Source organism: Erithacus rubecula (genome assembly GCF_903797595.1).
Source record: "Erithacus rubecula genome assembly, contig: SUPER_Z_unloc_2, whole genome shotgun sequence".
Taxonomy (NCBI): Eukaryota; Metazoa; Chordata; class Aves; order Passeriformes; family Muscicapidae; genus Erithacus; species Erithacus rubecula.
Genome location: NW_027635860.1, coordinates 13,835,989 through 13,856,135, shown reverse-complemented (window position 1 = coordinate 13,856,135; position 20,147 = coordinate 13,835,989). Strand labels below are relative to the sequence as shown.

Genomic DNA, 20,147 nt, shown 5'->3' with positions numbered 1-20,147 from the left:
ATTAGCGACCTGTGGTTTGTAATCTTCGGTTACCTTGGTACCCAGATGACTTGTCAGTCTGCGAGGAACAGAATAGTTACTACTAGAGCTCATAACACTGGCTGTCTCATGGTCCACTCGAGCAGCAGAACCCTACAGATTTAAACAACAACTCATATAAAATAGAGTCTGAGGGAAAGAACAACATTGGCTAATTCAGTTTCAGCACTGGATGATGCAGTTGTGCTGACAGCAATCAACTGCCAAACTGCTCTGTTAGGTCTTCTCTGCCCTCCCGTAACTTAGAGCTCACTGTTAAACGTGGTTTTATTAATCCCTTTTCCTGAGATCCCAATAGAATAGAGTCTCAATAGAACTGTATTTTCAACTGAATGGATTTATAATTACTATTTTCACCAAGAAGAAGTGGAATTTGGAACAAAATTAATAACAAAAAACAGCCTCCAATTTTATGTCAGATTTTGTAGCACACTGGATAGGTATCCAAGAATCCACCAGCAACAAGAGACTGATCAAGGTCATGAATAACTCTACTTGAATTTGTCAATTTCAAAAGCAAACTATAAATGATTGTGTATTATTTTAGTGAAAACTATACAATAATGCTGACACTACTTGATGCAATTTTTCTAGAATCTAGGTATGCTCCTACCTGTATTAGCAAGACTCAATTATTAGCATCTTTGTCCTCTTAATTAATTTAATGTACTTATAATTTTCCTTTTTCAGCTGCTTTTTTGCCACTATTATTCTTCAGTTTTTGATTTGCTGTTGTTTTCTTTCTGTCTGAAATTTCCTTACTGTCATTCCCTTCCCATTTGCTTTGGGAAATTACAACTTATATTTATTTAGAGAACACTTTTAATAACAGTAACTGTTTTCCTGCAGTGATCAACAGTTTCTTTTTGATCCTCTAAAAAAGCTAAAATCTGTTAATGGAATTGTTAGCCTAATTTGCAAAACATTTTCAAACTATCTGGATTAATAAATAATTTTTTTTTCCAGTAAAAATAGGTAACACACTGAAGAAAAGTCCATGGAAGACACTTTGAAATAATATATTTTTCTTCTATGTCCTCCATAAAGAATGAGGAATTTTGTAGTTCATACAGTTCAACATCTTAAACACGACATTGAAAGAGACTGTAAGTACAAGGTAGGAGTAACTTAATGAAGTGTTTCTATAGACAGAAAAGAATCTAGTCATACTGGAATATCTAAACACATTATTATATTCATTTCACTCTCACATTTGAATCCAGAAAATGTGATATATGTTCCAGAATAAGTATTTTGTGCTACAAGTATAACTGGAATTATTTATATTAGCACCATTTATTCAAATCTGTAATTCCTACGTAAACAAGCCATTATTTTCTCTGTTGACTACAGGGAAAAAAATAAAAATCTCAAAGTTTAGGAAGGCAATCACACTACATTTTTTTCATTATTCACTTATATAAAGTACAGTGCTAAGAATATGGGAATGAATTCCCAGATTTTTACACCATGCAATCCCTTCATATTTCCTGAAATTACATTCAGAGGATTCCAGGTTCAACATAAATGTATGTACCAAAATTATCCATTATTAAGCTCAGTGTGATTCTTTCAACCAAGAAGGTAAAAATGATTTAAGTCTGGGGCACCATCTGTTAAAATTCACCATGGTGTAGAAGGAAATAGCAAAATTTTCCTATCTTTCCCCCCAAACTGTATAAACCTTAGTTCAGGTAACCAACTTCTTCAGAACCATCATGTGGCTCTGCTACCTTGGGACACCAGCATACTCAAGTGTAACTACTTTTCTCACTGGCTTGTAAAGACTAATGCCAAGGAACTAATGTCAGGTGAGCAGCCATTCATCCAAGGAAATGGGAAATGACAAGGAAATGTTATGTGGACTTCTCCTAGCTAGGACATCATCCTTCAAAATCTTTTCCTGTCTACTTCATCTTGTTTCCACCTTTTATACTTCACTGTCTTTCACCTACTATTTACCATGCCAGTCGAGTAATTTTCGATGTTTTGTGATATATTTTGTTAATAAGGTGAAAAATCTCAACAAATTCCTTTACAGAACTTGCAAAACGAAGGTATAGACAAAATTTTATTTAGTGGGAGAATAGCAAGTGCAATGGAAAAGAACACAGCTGAAACATGGTGCTGAAAAGGACACACCTGAATAGTGAAAAATCCTGTATCCAATTAACACTGACTATAAAACCAATTAAAACCAAATAATTTGGTGAAAACTTTTTTCCCTCACTCCACTGAAAGGTGATTGCTCTAAGTATACTGAGCTGGTTTATCAGAAATAAATGTTATGCCCAATCCATTAAACCTTCTCTGTCTGGACTTGCACTGAAAGCAAATAATCCCCAGATGGCTGTTTTAACACGGATACATTGCTCTGTCTCTGTTCCCCACCAGGAGGAAGGAATACTCATGTTTTATACATTTTTGCAACACAAAGGTCAAAACTGTAGAAATTCTCAATATTAAGGCCTCAACTGAATTATGAATGGATCTTCCATTTGCGTAAGTCTGCCAAGACATGACAATCCCTTCTTACTTCCTTCCTTCTCTGTAAAATACATTGTCCAGGAAGAACTAATTCATTCTCTGAAGATGGATGATAGAGCAACAATGCATCAATTATTTAAATACATTATGCTTTCAGCCCCAAAGCAGCAGTGAACTATTTTCTTCCCAAACAATAAAGCTGTCATAAGAATTAAGAGTCACAACCTCAATAGAATTTAATTGCAAATGGTGATCAAATTTATTTCAAAGCAAAATTATGGGCTGTGCTTAATGTTTAATCAAGTGAAATATTCCAGCCAAACCACAATTCTTTCTGATAAACCTTCTACAAGACACTTTTGGAAATATTTAAATAATTCTACTTCCCTGGAGTAACAACAATATCCTGTATATGAATTCAGCTATTAAATCTGTACTGTTAAGTTTTAAAAATCCAAATTACTAGTGGGAATGTCTAAGCTACAGTTAGAAATCATGAAGGAAATAATCATGATAAATAAATAAAAGTATTTTTAGCCAAAGAGAGAAGTAATAAATATTGATAAATATTGGTTTCAAAAGACAAGTAAAGAATTTATTGTATATCTCAAGATATTCCACTAATGTATTTCAGTAATAAAAGGAGGAACAGCAATGAAAGATTATTTAGAAGCATTTCAATAACCCTTCAGCCAACTTTTAGGAGATGACCTCATTGATACTTCATTACAAAGCTTAGGATAATACAGTATTAAAGAAATGTTAATGATAAACCTGTCATTTACTTGTCTTCTTTAAAAATCACCAACATCTTAGTGATAATTTCTAAAATGAAAACTTGAACAATTTTCCATAATTTACTAACACTTCTTATGTTATAATTCACCCACAATGAAACACATTTTCTGTAGTCTTTCTTGCTCTTTCAAACCATTAGGCTCATTAATCATTTAAACAAAAGAAAAATGTTCCCTGTGTTATTGAATATTTATACTTCCCTTTATTAAAACACTTTCTTCCAGTAAATACAAGAAATACCCCAAATAGAGATGGAAAGAAGAAAAACATACATTTTTTTAACAAGTAGGCATGCAAACACAGTAAGTTAATACCAAAATAAGCATCATATACCTTAAAATACTTAATTATATTAAAACAAACAAAATACTCTATTTACCTGACCAGTACTGCTGGTTGCCACGCTGATTTCTGCTGCTCCTTGACCTTCATTCTGCCTCTCTGTATCATGGGAACCTGCCTCATGCTTGCTTTGAGGTGCTCTCTGTTAATACAAGAGTTTAGGAAATTACAAACAGAAATAAGGTATAATTTACCATTGAAAACTTTCTTGGGTATGAGAGCATCAATACTGCATCCTCAGGAAGGCACTGAGCAGCATTTTGCATTTCATAACCCCAAGCCTCAAAAATTAACAGCAAAGACCAAGCGCCTTCAAAAAACTGTGAGATGAAAGAAAAGCATTTTCTCCGAGGATTACAGTGCTGTGAGACAAAGGATCCGCTGTGACACACAGCAGCACCATTTTCCACCAGCTGTGCTCACATCCCTATCAGAAATGGAACAGAACTGGAGCAAACAACTGTCTGCTCTGCTCGGCCACGTGATCCCTGCTTTTACTGGGCTTTTACACGGCCAGCACTGTTCAATTAAGCTTCATGTTCAAAGATGAATGATTTCTGCTTGAACAGAAGGATATTTGTACTGTAGGAATCCTTCTAAATGTCAAGGACAAACAGTGCAGGAATTACCATTTTGACAGAAAACAAATTTATATAGCTTGATACTGATCCATCTAAAATTTTGTCAAAATAAATTTAACTGATGTGGCAAGGTGGTACAGACAGGTTTCAATTCCTTTATGAAAACAGATTTTTATACATCTACATAAAAATTAAATTGGTCTCCCTGCCACTGACAGGCATTTAAATGAACAGTTATGAATTATGTGAACTATCAAACATTATCTTTTAATGTATTTAAAACATTTCAGGTTTTCAGGAAGACATGAATAATCCCTGGAAATGGCTGAACTCTGTAGTTGAAAGTAAGATAATTTTCTAAGTATTGTTTCTGTTGCCAAACTTCACAGACTGAGAGGCTACTACCTCACAGACAGTACAACCTCAATTAATTTGTTTAGTCACATATGGAATATGCCATTCAGTTTCTATGTGGGTCTACGATGTTCTTGAGCTGCAGAGCCTAGGATAGCACAGTTCACCTCATCTTGCTTTATGGATATTTATCTCTGACTTTTAGCAATAGCTCGCTTTAATGTACACACCCTGAAATATCTTTGGATACTCTCGGTGATTAAATTCATACAGTATCACTGGCATAAATAACTGTTTTATTCATCTAAGATAGAAGAGTCTCATTTAACACTGAGCAGAGTTTCAGAAACCAGTAATCAGCATGTGAAGTGATAATTTAGGGATAAACTTAAAAGTGTAAATACAATTTAACTAAAGGAATAAGGTATGTAAAAAATGCAGTATATTACACCAACTAGCAGTATTAGAAAATGGGAAACAACTATAGGTAACAAATTCTTTGACATTGTATCTTCACTTACGGAAAATGAGTAAACCACAAAGAAAATCTCAAAGTATTTTAGGACACACAGTGTTACTACTTTTTATAATCTCATCTCTTAATTTTTCATGTTCTCTGTCACTGTGTATGAAATGAAACTGCTTTTGATGCTCATACAGTAACTGAAGAAACTCTGGCTTCTAGTACAAGAGTGGGGCACCCGTCTAGATCAGGCCTTGTTGTACATGAGGTGAATTCAGTACAATGCTGAATTCCTGTCTCACAACACATTCAATCTTGAATACAGTGTAATTATAAGTTTGATAAAATCTACGTATAAGCCTCCAGTATAAATCAAGACAGAATTTTCCACTCACTAAATGACTTTTTGAATCCCACTAAGAAAGCAGTGATGAACATGCCTAGAGCTGAAAATCTGAATGATTCATTAGCATGGCTCTGGCCCACTGGGTCACCTGAGGGGGAGTAATACTCTTGTTCCAAGAACACTCCTAGGGCTGGGACAGGGTGGTGAAAATGGGGTATATCTATTGAATAGTTCTGCTGCATCCAAAGCACAGACACAGAGATATTTCATTCCCTGACAAGAAAAGTTTCTGCTCTCCTTTAACATTCTCTGCTCCTATCAATATAAATTTGTTTGCTACATGCTATTTACGAATGGCATGCCTTCCCATTCCCCCTAAGCACTCTCAAGAAGGGTGTCAATGTGCCAATACACAAAAACAGTCAACACCCAAATTAATTTTCAAGGCAGTTTTTAAGAGTTACTAGCAGACAGGGTTTATCTAATTTGAAATGCAGAATGTGCTTGCAATGTGCAAACCTACTACTGTCTCATTATTGTCAGCTGGACTTCAACATCAAATCTGCAAGTTCTCAATGAAGGCTCCCTACCACTTCAGCCACTGAAGTAATTTGAAGTGAGCTGTCCTCTTCATACAGACTGGCACAAAGGAGTTAATAATAACACAGGCAGCAGAAAGCAGTTTATTAGTTGAAAATGAGTATTTCTGTAAACATGTATATAAACATTATTAAACATATTTATACATTAGATATGAAAATAGCAAGTATCCATGCACATGGATAATGTAAATATATTTTTGCATACACTATTACTGTAAAATAAATATTCATCTGACAGAGTCCAGATTAATGATTATAAAGGCAATATAACCACTAAAAGTATGTCCCCTCTTCATGTGCCTTTCAACACTGAACACAGGACCTGTACAAGACAATACAGAATGTACCAAACACATCAGCAAAGAACCACAGCATGTGAACACCAGTAGGCTCTCTAAGCCCTGCGTGAGGCACAGCTGACAGAGAATGGCACTCAGGTCCCCTGGGTTAAACTGCATCACCTGTTTTGAGGCATGATTTTTGAGGAGGCCTAAGCTGGGTTTGTAACCTCCATTATTGCTGAATTTTGGCATCAGACCATGAAAGTCAGTTTGCCAGAGTTCACTTGTTTGCTCTTGCAGCAAAATTGTGGGGGACACTGCATGTGCCAATTACAGGGACATGGAGCTGCTCCTCCATCACATTTGCCACCATTTTCTAAGTGCTTCTGATTTCAATGTATTTATTAGTAGAAAATTAAAAACTCTAGCTAGCATAGTAGACCTTGACTATTTCTGCTAAGAAAACCAATTAAAAATAATTTTACCTAATACTTTGTCAACCTGAGTTGCCAAAGCAGACACTTACATATTCATTACAAATGGCCATTACTCCATATTAAATGTACTATATACACATGTGTAGGTAAGACATATATAAGAAAACAGAATGCAACAAACAAAACTAAAAAACTGTAAGAAATAATTTTGCCACAGCTGATTTGAAGACAAAAGAAAATCTCACGAGTCAAATCCTTGAGAATGTTCCTGTCCATCACAATTAAAACCTGCTGAGTATAATCTCAGGAAAAAAAAAGATTCCTTTACATTTTACCTACAGCGCCACTGCCTAATAGAAGTACTTCACATATTTTGAGTTACACATATTACGAACAACGGTCTGTACCACTACTGCCAAAAAATTCCTTTTTTTTTAAAAATAATTTCATATTGTGCCCAACAGCTGAAAATTCTTTTTGGACAGGTCTAACCCTACAGTGGATGAAGGTACTACCACTTGCAGGTATATTCTTCCATTTTTTCTAGAGTCATTTATGAGACCCAGCAATTTGCCAAACCTTAAAAATGTGATAGATAAAATGTGTGTGAGAATTTTCTCTGCTCATTTATTTCTAAAAGCCGATTTTACGTTGCAACGTTATATTTGGTCTTACTTCAAGATATATTGCACTTGGATTCCACAGGGACTGGAATCACTACAGGGCCTACTGTATCAGCAGACAAGCTGTGATATTTATTATTGCTGTTACCAGATCTTTGTAAACGTAAGGAGCACATTCAATTTGGTTATTTTTTGGATATTTGGCACCAAAAACCAGAAAATAAACTCTCCAACCAATTTACCAGGTTACAAAGCCAACATTTCTTTATTACCAGTGCTGACTGCATGGGGAACTCTCCTTGAAGCATGCTCAGTAACAGACTAATAGACCAGGCTATATTCCTGAAACAAATACATATTTAATCACATTTCCTGAATACATGCATATATGACAATTATTTCCATGGACTTATCTGGACATGGTTTGGGTGTTCTTATGAATCTTTTCTCCTTGAAAAGATTTTCTCCTTTTTTCTCTTCTCTCCAGTATCTCAAATACGTGATCAAGCCCTAATTTACTTCTCCTATCATTCTTTGCTGTCACACACAATCCTTTTTCTCAAAACTAAGATATCAGCTAGTACATATTAATCACTGATGTAAGTAAATAAGGAAGCATTAGTTGGAACACAACTTTTATTAGTCACAGATGTAGGGAGTAAACACTAGGCTGCACTGATCTCTGTCACTTTTACTAAGCACTGTATGGTACAAAACTAAGCATTAACCATAAATACAGGGATCAAGCACTACTGAGCTATGGTTAAAATAATTTTTCAGCATTCTCTCACTGTCTCTTAAAGAACTATACTTGTTCAGTAACAGTATCAGGCACAGGATAAAAATCTGAAAAATGTCTCATGTTTGTATTTTTCAGTTATATAGACTTTGCAGTGTGACTGCACCACCAGACAATTTCAGAATTAGATCTAGCTGTTCTCTGTAGGAGATGGTCATCACTTGGAAAAGATAAAAACACAATATTAAGTATTAGGATGTGTGTAGTGACTGCCTCCTTTACTACCACCAGCACCCTGGTCACTCTGTCCTAATACATGTAACTATGCAACCAGATATCCAAACATTTTTCAGATAAGACACATTACACGAAAATTTAAATATATCAGACCTTCAGGATATGAGGCAGCCAAGTAATTTGGTGGAAGGAGTGAAAAACGAAGACAAAACCTTTTTTCTGAAGTCACATCTCAATGCTGTTTGAGTCTCGCAGTTCAAGTAAGTTCAAAATACTGCTTTGTTTCATTGTTTTCTACCAGAGTAAAAGACAAACACTCTTGTGACAGGATCTGTCCAACTATATGGGGCAAAAGCATCTGTTGAGAGGCTGGTCAATCAGGCAGGGAGAGCTTTACACCAGAAATGACAGGGGACAGAGATAGGGCAAGGCAGGAGCCCTGGCTGGTGGGAACACAAGGGCAATGCACATGGCTGAGATAAGAGGAATGACTTGGGCCCAGGCACGCAAGGAGGAACAAGGTGCAGCAGAGCTGCCTTGCTGGAAAAGCTGCCAAGCCTCTGCTGGGCAATGGGCACGGCCCTGCACTGCTGCTCGGGGTACAAGCAGGAGGTGAGGGCACAGGGAGATGGACTGAAAACTGCTGGAATAGCTGGGAATCAGGGTGTTGCAATCAGTAGTACAAGGTACAGGTGGAGGCAAGTCAGAGATAATACTGAGACAAATACTGTCCAATATCTGCACACTGGGACACAGTGCACCCTCCCCAGCTTGGAGAAGTTGATGCAGCACAGTGTTCAGCTGCCTTCCAGAGGGACCTGGACAGGGGCTAGGAATGGGCTGAGGGGAAGCTCAAGCTGTTCAAGAAAGGATGGGCAAAGTCCTGCACCTGTGAGAGAACAACCCCAGGCACCAGCACAGGCTGGAGGTGTCCAGCTGGGAAGCACCTGGAGTTCCTGGTGGGCCATCCTTGCAAAGGCCTTTCAGCAAAATGTCCAACAGTGTCCTGTACTGCAGAGAGGGGCATATTGCCAGCAGGGCCAAGCAGGTGGCCCTTACTCTCCACTCAGCATCCAAAGTCCTGTTCAGGCCCGCCCAGCATACTAATGCTGGATTTACAATGGATTCACTGAAACAAGTTCTGTGCATGCTGCAGCAGTCCCTAAGGGTCCTGAGCATCTCTCACACACAGAGAGCCTGAGAGAATGGAGACTGTTCAACTGGAGAAACAGAAGGCTCAGGGAGATCTTGTCAGTATCTATGAACACCTGGACAGACTCATGTCAGCAGACCAAGCAACCTTAACTCCACACACTGCATCATTCATAAGAACTGATTTCCCCCCAAATCCAGCAACTATGAAACCAGTATTCTACAAAACAGGAAAAATGTACATCCTTTAGTGATCCCAATGTTTCTCTGACCTTTTTCTGTAGTTATTTTGGGTGAAGACAAGTCATAAAATACTCATGTCAAACATGCAATTTAATTTACCAGTATAAGAAATGGAGTTGACATTCTAAGTGTATTTCCAAGAGAGCAGTTTTTGCTAATGGCAATTACTGCTATGGACTTTGTAATTTACAGGAAACATCCCGCATTTCTTAATATAGAACCCTGTACTTAAATACTAAAAATATACCAGGCTTCTATAATGAAGTCTGACGGAAGCTCTATTCATCCTTTTTTTACATCTTATCTCTTTCAAAAGACAAGCAAACCGTGACAAGTGCTTATCAGACATTCATAATTAGAAAGGCATGCATAACTGATTGTTTTAATTATTTCCAAAACCAGGAATCAGTCTTTATAAGCACACTGCACATTGACATTTTTACTGAAATTTCAAGCTATAGTTTTAACTTATATATGATTATTGATTGAAGCTCCATAGTAGTATGAGTTGGCTAATCCAAGTATTTCATCCTCAGTTCATTAGAAACAGAGCAAGCAAAAATCCAAGAATATTGACTACTTGATTAGCTGTGACATGAACAGGTGATGTGAATAATCCTGCCTACCACTTTAATGAAATATTTTTGGGTTTTTAGTGAAAATATACATACCACAATAAGAAAAGGCAAGTTATTGCTCACTAACCTCTGCTTCAGCTGCTTGTGATTGCAGAAGCTGTCGTATACGAAGAATGTCCTTCTCTATTTGTTGAATTCTGGCCACCCTTGCCTGAAATGAATGGATTTTCAAGTTTGATTTTGTTCAAAAACTCCTTTACTTACTGTACAGAGTGACAGCATGAAGAGTTCTTGACAAATACTGCTAACTACAAAATAAACCTACTTCAGTAGGTACATGCAGCAGGTATTACATGCAGTACTTCAACTGTTGATCATAATCAAAGGAATGATTGCAAGCATTCAAAACGTTAAGTGAGCAGTTGGGGTTTTAATAACATTGAATATTCATTTGGATGTAATAGGTCATCACACAGCACATTTAGGTATTAAAAAAATGCTCCCCTTAACTTGCACAACATTCCTGTTTCTGAAACTGACATTTTATGCAGGTCTTTATTTCACTTTTATCTCAAATATCAGAATTTTACTTGTCTTACAGAGAACTGAGAGATACTTTTACTTACAGAGTATCTTTGAAGGTATGAGACCCTGACAGATTTCTATTATATTCAGTTGCTATATTAATGTGGGAACTTTGCTTATGCCCAACCTCTGAGATTTTCTGCTCCTACAATTCTCAAAGAATTTAACAGTCTTAGTATAAAAAAAAAAAAAATCTACATTGCTTCTTTAGTTTACCTGGGATTTTACAGACATCTCTGAATCAGTCTTTTACAGACATACTGCTACTCATTGCCCATTGCAACCATTATGTGGGTAGAAAATGGAATGTTAAGAGACTCTGAATGTAACAGGATACATACTCCACACATATTGTACAGTGAAGCACAGGATGCATTATCAGTCTGTGAAACAGTAAGTGCATGAGCTTGATAATTTAATATATTCACATTATTTGACTTTAAATGGGGGCAGAAGACTAAATTGATTAAATGCTATTTTTTTTTGCCATTGATAGATTAATAAAATATAGTGTTGAAAAAAGTTCTGACGTCTTTATTTGATTTACATTTACAGTGCTATACCAGAAAAAGCAATCTCTAGTACACACTGCAAAGATCACCATTATTACCAACCTCATGTGACACATTTATAATCTGAAAATGGATGTAAGATGAACTTTCAAAAGGTGCTAATGCCAAAAGATGCACATGCAATAGAAACATGATGCTATCTAGAAAATCTAGAAATGCAACTGAAAATTAATGTAAAATGTACAAAATATTAATTTCAGAAACACATCAGAAGCAGCTGTGGGAAAAGTACCACAAGCATAAAGATTTAGTCGAGTTGGAAAGCTGCAACTTTAAGCTATAAATTTGATTTGATTTTGTAAAGCAAATTATTGGAAAACACAAAAGCTTCAGCACAGAGGCAAATGTAATTTATCCCACCATTTGTTCCTGGTTCAAGAAATTTTTAAGTATTAGAAAATAGTAAAATATTTCTGGGAATATCTATACATTGGTGACATGATGCATGACTGACAAAATACGCCTCTCATTTGTCCTTAAGAATTACTTGAATTTTATAGAATTATAGATAGTCTGGGTTAGAAGGGACCTTGGAAAGTTATCTATTCCAAACTCCCTGCCAAGGGCAGGAACATCTTCAAGTAAATCAGGTTGCTGACAGCCCTGTCTGACCTTGAATGTTTCCAGGGATGGGGCCCCTGCTGCCTCTTGGCAACCTCATCCAGTGTTTCACCCCTCCCACTGCAGAACATGTCTATCTTGTACCTAATCTGAACCAGCTCTCCATTTAAAGCCATTACTTCTTCTATAGTTTTATTCCCTGCTAAGAATTTTCTTACAGGTCCCCTTTAAGCACCCAAAAGACACAGGTCTCCCTAAAACTTTCCATAAATTGAGTTTCTTTCTGTGTAACCAGCCATGTATCCAACAAATAGCATAAAACATTTGGAGTATCTTTATATATGCACCTAAAGACAGGAAGAAAATTTTGTGCAGATGAAAATAATTAAATACCACATGACTTGCCAAGTATTACTGACTTGAGTCCTCCATAGGGACAAGAATTCTATCCACCCTTTCCAATTTTAGTCTAGAGATTTAAACATCATATCATTCCTCTAATTCATTTTTTTTCTGTTACAGGGAAATGGAGGATTTCCCCTAACCAGGAGCGTATTTTGTGCCAAACAGTGCAGAAGCAGAAAAAAGGATGTGTTTCTTGCCACAAGGGGTAGAGCCTAATGGGCTCAAATGGGCAAAAATCGAAGATACAAGATGGGACAAGCAACAGCAATGTTTTTAACTTTAGAACCTACTTGAGAAATATCACCTTTGATTTCTATTTCTAATGGGTATTTCTAATACCATAATAAATACCCATTTATTGTTACATTTGCTTGTAACTTTTATTAACAAAAAATAGTTGTATAAAGTAACTTTACATTTGAAGTTACACATTATTTGGTTTTCACTGCTCCAGTAAAGTGCCTAACAAAACAAAAATAAAATTCCTCCACACTCACAGTGACAGAAAAACAATCACTATATAGAAAACAAAAACAAGGAATAACATTACGTTTAAAAAATGTTGTCTTTTTTGTTTGGTCGTGTTTTTTTCCAAAATAAACATATACAATAGACAAATGCATTAATGGCTTGGTGTACATAGAAGACCACTGCATAAATATAACAGTGTTGAAATGTTTATCTATGTCAAACTCCAGGATTCAAATTTTCTTGTATCTTTAGTGGTCTGCTGTTTTAGTAAACTTTTAGAGATCTTGGGATAAATTCTTATAAGAATGGTTAACTTAATGGAAGATTTTAAGGAACACTTAACCTCAAAAAAAATGTTGTTCTGACTTAAACGAAAAGTAAATTCTATGTGAACATGAATTCAGTTTTAGAATTGAAGTATTTTAAAATATATCTTACGGAAATTAAGTTTGCTTCTACTTATTACCAAATACATTGGCTACCATCTTTGAACAGTAAAAAAAAACCATGTCTAAGAATGGTCTTTTTCTATTTTTCAAGTAAGCATTACTGTGTAAAATTACCAGCTTCATAGAATAGTTACAAGTCTACAAGTTAGTGTAAATCACTAAACTAGCTGAAATAAATTGCCAACAGGCTTCTTAACCTTCTTTCTGGACACCTGCTTGTGAACAATCTTCACAGAAGACATCAACAGTCATTTGCTGTGATTTAAGAAAAAGAAAGCCGAATCACACCAGACAAAAAAACGGAAACAATGGAGAAAGCCATTGTTTCAGGGCCCATGAGAAAGGGCAGCCACAGAAAAGTGCAACCATTACTTGGGCAACTGAAGGTTACCAGCTCTCTCACAGAATAATCTCTGTGACTCAACTCAGAGGTGTCTGCAATGCCAGAATTTATGTAGCTGAAATTCTCCCTCCCTTCAGCCTCTATTTTACATAATAATGTGTATCCCAACCAGTTTGGGTGGAAAGAAAATACTGAGCAGAAAGAAAATGGTAAAATGACTAAGTTGAGTACTCTTGCCAAATACAAATGCTTCATTTTGCACATTTAAAGATCACAGTGAAATAATGCAGAAATTGCTGTTACGTATCTGTACCTCAATGACCTTCTATACACATTTTTGGCACTGCTCCTTGGCAGAATGCAACCAAGGGGAATTACCAGTCAAATTCACAAGAAGCACATGCAGGAATAGTTACTTTGTAATTAACAATCTTTATATAATCACAATAGGCACTCTGATTTCTGCAAGTATGTAAGTGTTACACGGATACAGCGAGAGAGCGGAACAGTTGTGACAAGCCCATAAAAAATGTCAAACATTCATTCAGAAACCCATAAAATGTTTCAACATCATCTTGGCAGCATTCTTCCCCCCACCAAATTTAAACTCCCCCAACAATCGGGGAAGAAGCAAATTAAGGGTCAGCTTGATTACTTCCATACAGTGATCTAACTAGGGCCAAGATGTGTGTCTGAGTAATTTCTTTTGATCCCTGCCTGAGTGCATTTAGAATGCTGCCAGCAGCCCAGCCTGCCTATTTAGCTTAATCCACCTTCCTCAAAATTAAAGCCTGTTTACAGCAGCACAACTTTCTCTGGAGTTTGACTGTGCAGGACCTTCACTGGGGACAGGCTGATACAAACTGCACAGCTGAATCCATGGAGGGCATCGCCCCTGCTGATAAACCTCCGTAACAGCCCTGCAGCTCCCAGATCAGAGCCAGTCACTCTCTAAGCACACTGAACTTGGGTCTGTCTGAGAACACCAGCACAGACAAATCCCTGCACACATAACCCAGCAGCTGCAGGGTATCTATTTGGCTAAATACTTTCAACAGTAGGAATTTTCTGAAAAGTCCTAGTAGATTACTCACTTGAAAGTTTAAAGCAGCTATTCTGATTACCTCTTGTAATCAGAACCAGCTGCTTTAACTTAAATGTAAAAACAAATTAGAAATGTTTCTCATGTAGCAAAATTTTGTGTTGAGTCAACCTAACAAGGGAGATACAGCCTAAAAACACTTTGTATTGCTAATACAGATCATTGTCACATTCACCATAAAACCCCCAAATCTTAGTAAGTTGTTATTTAACACGTCTAGAAATAAATGGTAATAAGTAATTTAAATTGTTGCTGTCCTACTACAGGGGGATTGTTTTTTATAACCAGGAACCAAATGATTATATAATTTATGATTGCACCTGATTACATTCTGATTTATACTTCCAAATGGGTGTGCCATGTAGTTAGATATCCTCATCATGAATGCAAAACAACTCTTGGTGAGAGTAAACAACTTCCAGATATGTATGTGGATTACATTTTACTAAAACACCTTGCTTGAAAATATTATCCCCTGACACATCTTTTCTGGCTAAGGAAACTTAAGAACAGTAGCTGATTTTACTGTAAACTTACAAGCATGAAGAAACTCAAAAATGCAAAAAAAACCCAATTGCAAATATACTGGGGGTTTTTGAAACTAAAAGGGTAGTAAATTATAAGGAAATTAAAATTAAAAAGTATTTTCTCTTGAATAAGTGGTCTACATCTGCTGAATCAAAAGGCTTACTTACAACAGGCAGATGAGGGTACTTTCAGTTGAGCAATTATTTCCTATGTCCTGATTCCTACTTTTTTTATTTGAAAGGCTAACTAAGTGCTGTGTTTACACACAATTACCAGTAACTTAATAAATATACAGGAAAGCCTTTTCCCTTGCTTCTAATGGTGAGAGACAAACTCTACCTGTGCTCGCTTCTCCATGTCCTGACAAGTGCCCAGTTGTTCTTCCATTGCAGCCCTGATTTGCCTGGCCTCGTACTCCAGCTGCCTTCTGGTCATATCTGTTTGCAAGGAGAACTGAAACCAGAGTACAAAAGGGAAGGCATTTAATAAATAACATCTATGTAAACAATGTATTTCTCAGAACAAAAAGCAGAAAAAATACTTTTCTACAACAAATTTTGTAAACGAACAAAACATAATAATACTTTCTTAAAATATGATTACATTACAAAAAACAAGAACACCGTATTTTTCAGCCAGTATATTACACCTGAGTTTTGTCAAATGACAAAATATAATAAATAAGCATTGGGAACGTATCATTCCTTACAGGAACATCTGGCTGCTCTCAACAAAATTGTGATGTGTGCCATCTGAATTGACATTTTCAAAAATATTCATAAGTATTAAGCTACTGCACATAGTGATGGCATTCATACTGCTGCTATTTACCTTATTTCTAACTACCCTGTGAGAAGAGCACAAGTGCTAAACTCAGGAGCAGCAACACAGCCTAAGGGAAGGCTTTTAAGCTAAAAGAAATTTCAAGGCAAGAGCAAAACTCTTCACTGGCCTTGGACAATTACTCAGTCTGTAAATAAATGAGTCTCCAAGAGGAGTCCTTCCAGAAGAATTCACCAAGGTCAATTCAGAGAGTAAAAACAAGACAGTCTTCTGCAAGCACCAAATGGGACCTATCATTTTGCTGTGTGTGGACTAAACAGTAATGGATATGAATGGATTGAATTAGTGGGGATGTTAAGTAATGCATTCTAATTCTAAGAACAGCTAAGTGAATTAATTATCTATGGAACAGGGGAGACAACCTTAAAACCTACTACAGACAGAGTGACACAGACACAGCTGACAGTTCTTTGAGAATGGCTTGCACTTCCTCAAAATCTTTTTTAAACCTTCTCCCTTGGTTCTGGTGCTCTGTTAAGCTCACCCATGACTCAATGTCACTTCTGCCCACTGAAGAAGTGTTTCTGTTCTGCTTCCATTTCCAGAAGGCTGACTGGTCCTTTATCACGTGTGACTCTCTCAGCCACACCTTACCAACTCTACGTGAGAAGGAATGCACTGCAAATACATCCATGCTGCTGGCATCTGACAGGAAATCCTGCATTATGTGGCATATCAGACATCTTCATCATCTCAGGTAATGGTGATTTTATTATAAATAGTTTTGAGGTGCCAAGATAAAAGATACAGCAACACCTGCATAGGCTATAGAATCACTTTACTGGTTGTTATGAAATAACAGCTCTTGTGTACATTGTCTTATGCTAATATTACTCCTGCAACTAGAAAAATCCACATAACAAAAGAATGGGGAGAACAGAGTTAAGGATGTGTACTGACAAGCAATTAATAATGACTTCTCAATGCTCCTCTGTTTTCACTGACGTTCATAGTGATATGTATGAATTTTGATGTGTAAAATTCTATGTGAAAAATGCATTATTTAGGTTATCACTACATACTGAATGGAAAAAAAAATTAAAGCAACAATAGAGAATGCCACCAAATTAACACACAACATCTAAACAGAGACTATAGCACTAGACACCTCACCCAGCACCTAAAAGGTACTTACATTTTCAGTGAGAGGGAGACTATCAATCCTTTTAGTCAGGTTCTGAAGCTGGGCATAATACCAGTCCTTTTCTTTCTCTTCCTTCTCAAGTTCCGCCAGCAACAGAGATCTATTAAAAGCAGAAGGAGGAAGTGTCTCACCATTAGCACTTCATTTCCATCTAGAGGTTTGAAGAAGGCAATAAGGACACATTTGAGTTCAGTTCCCTGGCCCTTGCTAATCAACCTATCCACTCCTCTATGCTAAGCATTTCAGGGCCTCATCTATGAGAGAGAAAAATATACATATTTCTCTAAAAAATCCACTTCGAAATCCAAAGCTAAGAGAACTTTTATGAAAACAAAATCAGTTATTAGTTACGTGTAAACTTGTTCCCTGCGTCTTTCAAAAACATACTTTGTATAGTGCAAACAGAATTTAAGACAAGGTATGTCAAAAAGCAAGTACAACCCTCAATCCTGAATTACTGAATTGAGATTCTTCACCTTTGCATTGTCCTTTTACTCATTTTGTCACCCATAGCAAAACTATGGGTAAAGCACACAAAATAAGTCATTTCTGTGAATGCCTAAGATACTTTAAACCAGTATTTTCCACCGAATGTTACAGACAAGATACATTTGCAGCTGTTAAAAACATTTTAAATGGATATTAAAATCACACACTGCATACCTAAGTAATAACTGAGAAAAATGAGTAATATATGCAGACTACCAAGGAAAAAAAAATCAATAACAAATTTCACATATTATTTTAATAATCCTTCATGAACAGAATTGTATATAATTCTAAATCTTAAGAAAATAATGAAATAATGCTTATGGCTACAATATTTCACAAAATATATATATTGTAAATTTCCAGCAAAATCTGGCTAGTAGGAATAAACATAAAAGCCACTTAAAATGAAAAAGAAGAAATTTCAAGTTTATTATTTTCTTTCTAATGCTTTCTGTGAGTACTGTTCATCCTTATGATGTTTTAACATTGCTCGTTAACAGAAAAGACAAAATCAACACTTAGCCAGAAGACAAAGCTGCATGCAAGTTTGCCCAGTATTATTTCCCATTCCTTAACTTTTGCATCCCTCTCTAGCTGTTCCTTTTCTGAGCAAGAGCATATGAACCTTTACAAAGCACAAAAACACATTATGGATAATTACTATAAGTCATTAAGGAACAATTACACAGCATACAACAATAGCACAAATTTCTCCTGACTATTTTGAAAATACATCACAAACATGATTTGAAAAGGCAATCCATCTTCCACACAAAACAAAGAAGAAATAATTTTAAAACTTGGATTTAAAACAACCTATTCAACTTATTTCCTGCTTCAAAAATGTTTCAAGCTAGTTTTGATGACTTAGTATTTATTCCATATCCAGTATAAGTGGCCTGGCCTGTGTACACATGCAAAACTGAGAGAGAGGATCCCTCCTTTCGATATGAGAGTGGAAAACTATACACAGCTAAATGTTTGTAAACGTTAACAAAATGACATAAATTTCCAGATTTGATCCAACAATCATGTTGAAACAGATTTCTTTTAATGATGCCAAGGTTTACAATAAAAATGATTGGAAAGAAGTAACAAACAATTACCATAATTTGGCAGGTAACTGGAGCAATATCACAGGACACCATTAATTTTTCAGCCCCAAGGATGTGGATGGCAAAAATTCCTTAAGTCCTTTAGACAGACTGAAGGCAAAAGTAATAGAGGGTGCTTGGGGAAAGCAAGTTGAGAAAGCTTTTTTTGCCTCCCACCTGCCCATTTTCTTGTCACACAGCCCTGGCACCTAATCTCTGGACAGAGCGGAATTCTGCACAGCTTCCCTTTTTACCACACCCAGGCATCAGCTGTGTCCAGGCTATGAAATAAAATTTGCAAAAGCACAATTAATGCAACCCTTATAAAAAGTATTTTTACTTTTGAGGACTTGCAAATGTGAAGGGACTGACTAATTCTGCTTTCTAGATGTCAAAGAACTGGCAGCAGAAACTGGAGGGATTACTTTCAGCTAAGTAAACATGTGATTAAGCTCCTCTTATGAAATGTAGGGTATTCAGTATGTGAGACAGTGTGTCATTCAATCTGTTTTGACATGCACAATGGATGCTAGAAGCAAGAAAATAACTTAAGAACCATCAGTGCTGCACAAACAACATAATGCATGACCTGAGGGCGACTTGTTTAATTTAATATTGTCATTTTGTCTTCTGAAGTGATGCTTCGTTTGGGAATACTAGTTTGGTATCACTACTCCATGAGAATTCATGTTTTAAAAGTCTTTAAGTTCTCTCTCAGCACAAAACTGGAAGGGCCACTACAACTACAGGAGGTTGCACTTTGGTTTCCTTGAAAATAAGCAGCAATAAGCAGCAGCTCTCTGTAGATGTGCCTGATAAGCTATTCCCCACATTTAACTTCACTTTTAGATACTATTCCAACCAGAAGTACAGCTGCTTCTCAGCCTCCTGAAGCTTCTTGGCATTAGGAGAGGATTTAAAGTAGAAGAGTTGCTACACTGCTCATGAAAAAGATGGAAAAAAACAGTGCAGTTGTTCCATCTTTTTTACACCTCCAAGATTTTTACACGGGACTTTCACAGCATCAGAAAAATTCTGCTCTCTGTCATACCCTGTCAAGTTCACTGAGAATTCAGCAAAGCAAATGAAGACAGCTGCTTTTGGTACTTTATACTGTTTTTATGAGTTAACAAAAAGTTTTCAATTTGAACTGCTCTTCTGAAGGGTGAGGTTTTTCAAAAATTTCTCATGTGGCATTTCTGAAGCTGCCAACAATAGAGAAAGCTGAATGAATACAAAAAACTCTTTAATTATTT

At 36.3% G+C, this 20,147-nt stretch overlaps 1 protein-coding gene across 6 annotated transcripts in view; it reads right to left on the bottom strand.

Moving 5' to 3' along the window:
* Window positions 1–20,147, bottom strand: part of APC (APC regulator of WNT signaling pathway) — an 87,295-nt gene that overhangs the window by 17,075 nt on the left and 50,073 nt on the right. For 3 of the 6 annotated variants that reach the window (XM_079331157.1, XM_079331158.1, XM_079331156.1), the window contains exons 5-9: window positions 17,297–17,405; window positions 15,658–15,771; window positions 10,430–10,513; window positions 3,704–3,808; window positions 10–132 (exon numbers count right to left, since the gene is read on the bottom strand). In XM_079331157.1, coding sequence (XP_079187283.1) covers window positions 10–132; window positions 3,704–3,808; window positions 10,430–10,513; window positions 15,658–15,771; window positions 17,297–17,405 — 535 coding nt within the window. The remainder of the gene's footprint in view (window positions 1–9; window positions 133–3,703; window positions 3,809–10,429; window positions 10,514–15,657; window positions 15,772–17,296; window positions 17,406–20,147) is intronic. The other 3 variants (XM_079331159.1, XM_079331160.1, XM_079331161.1) reach the window with 3 other exon arrangements.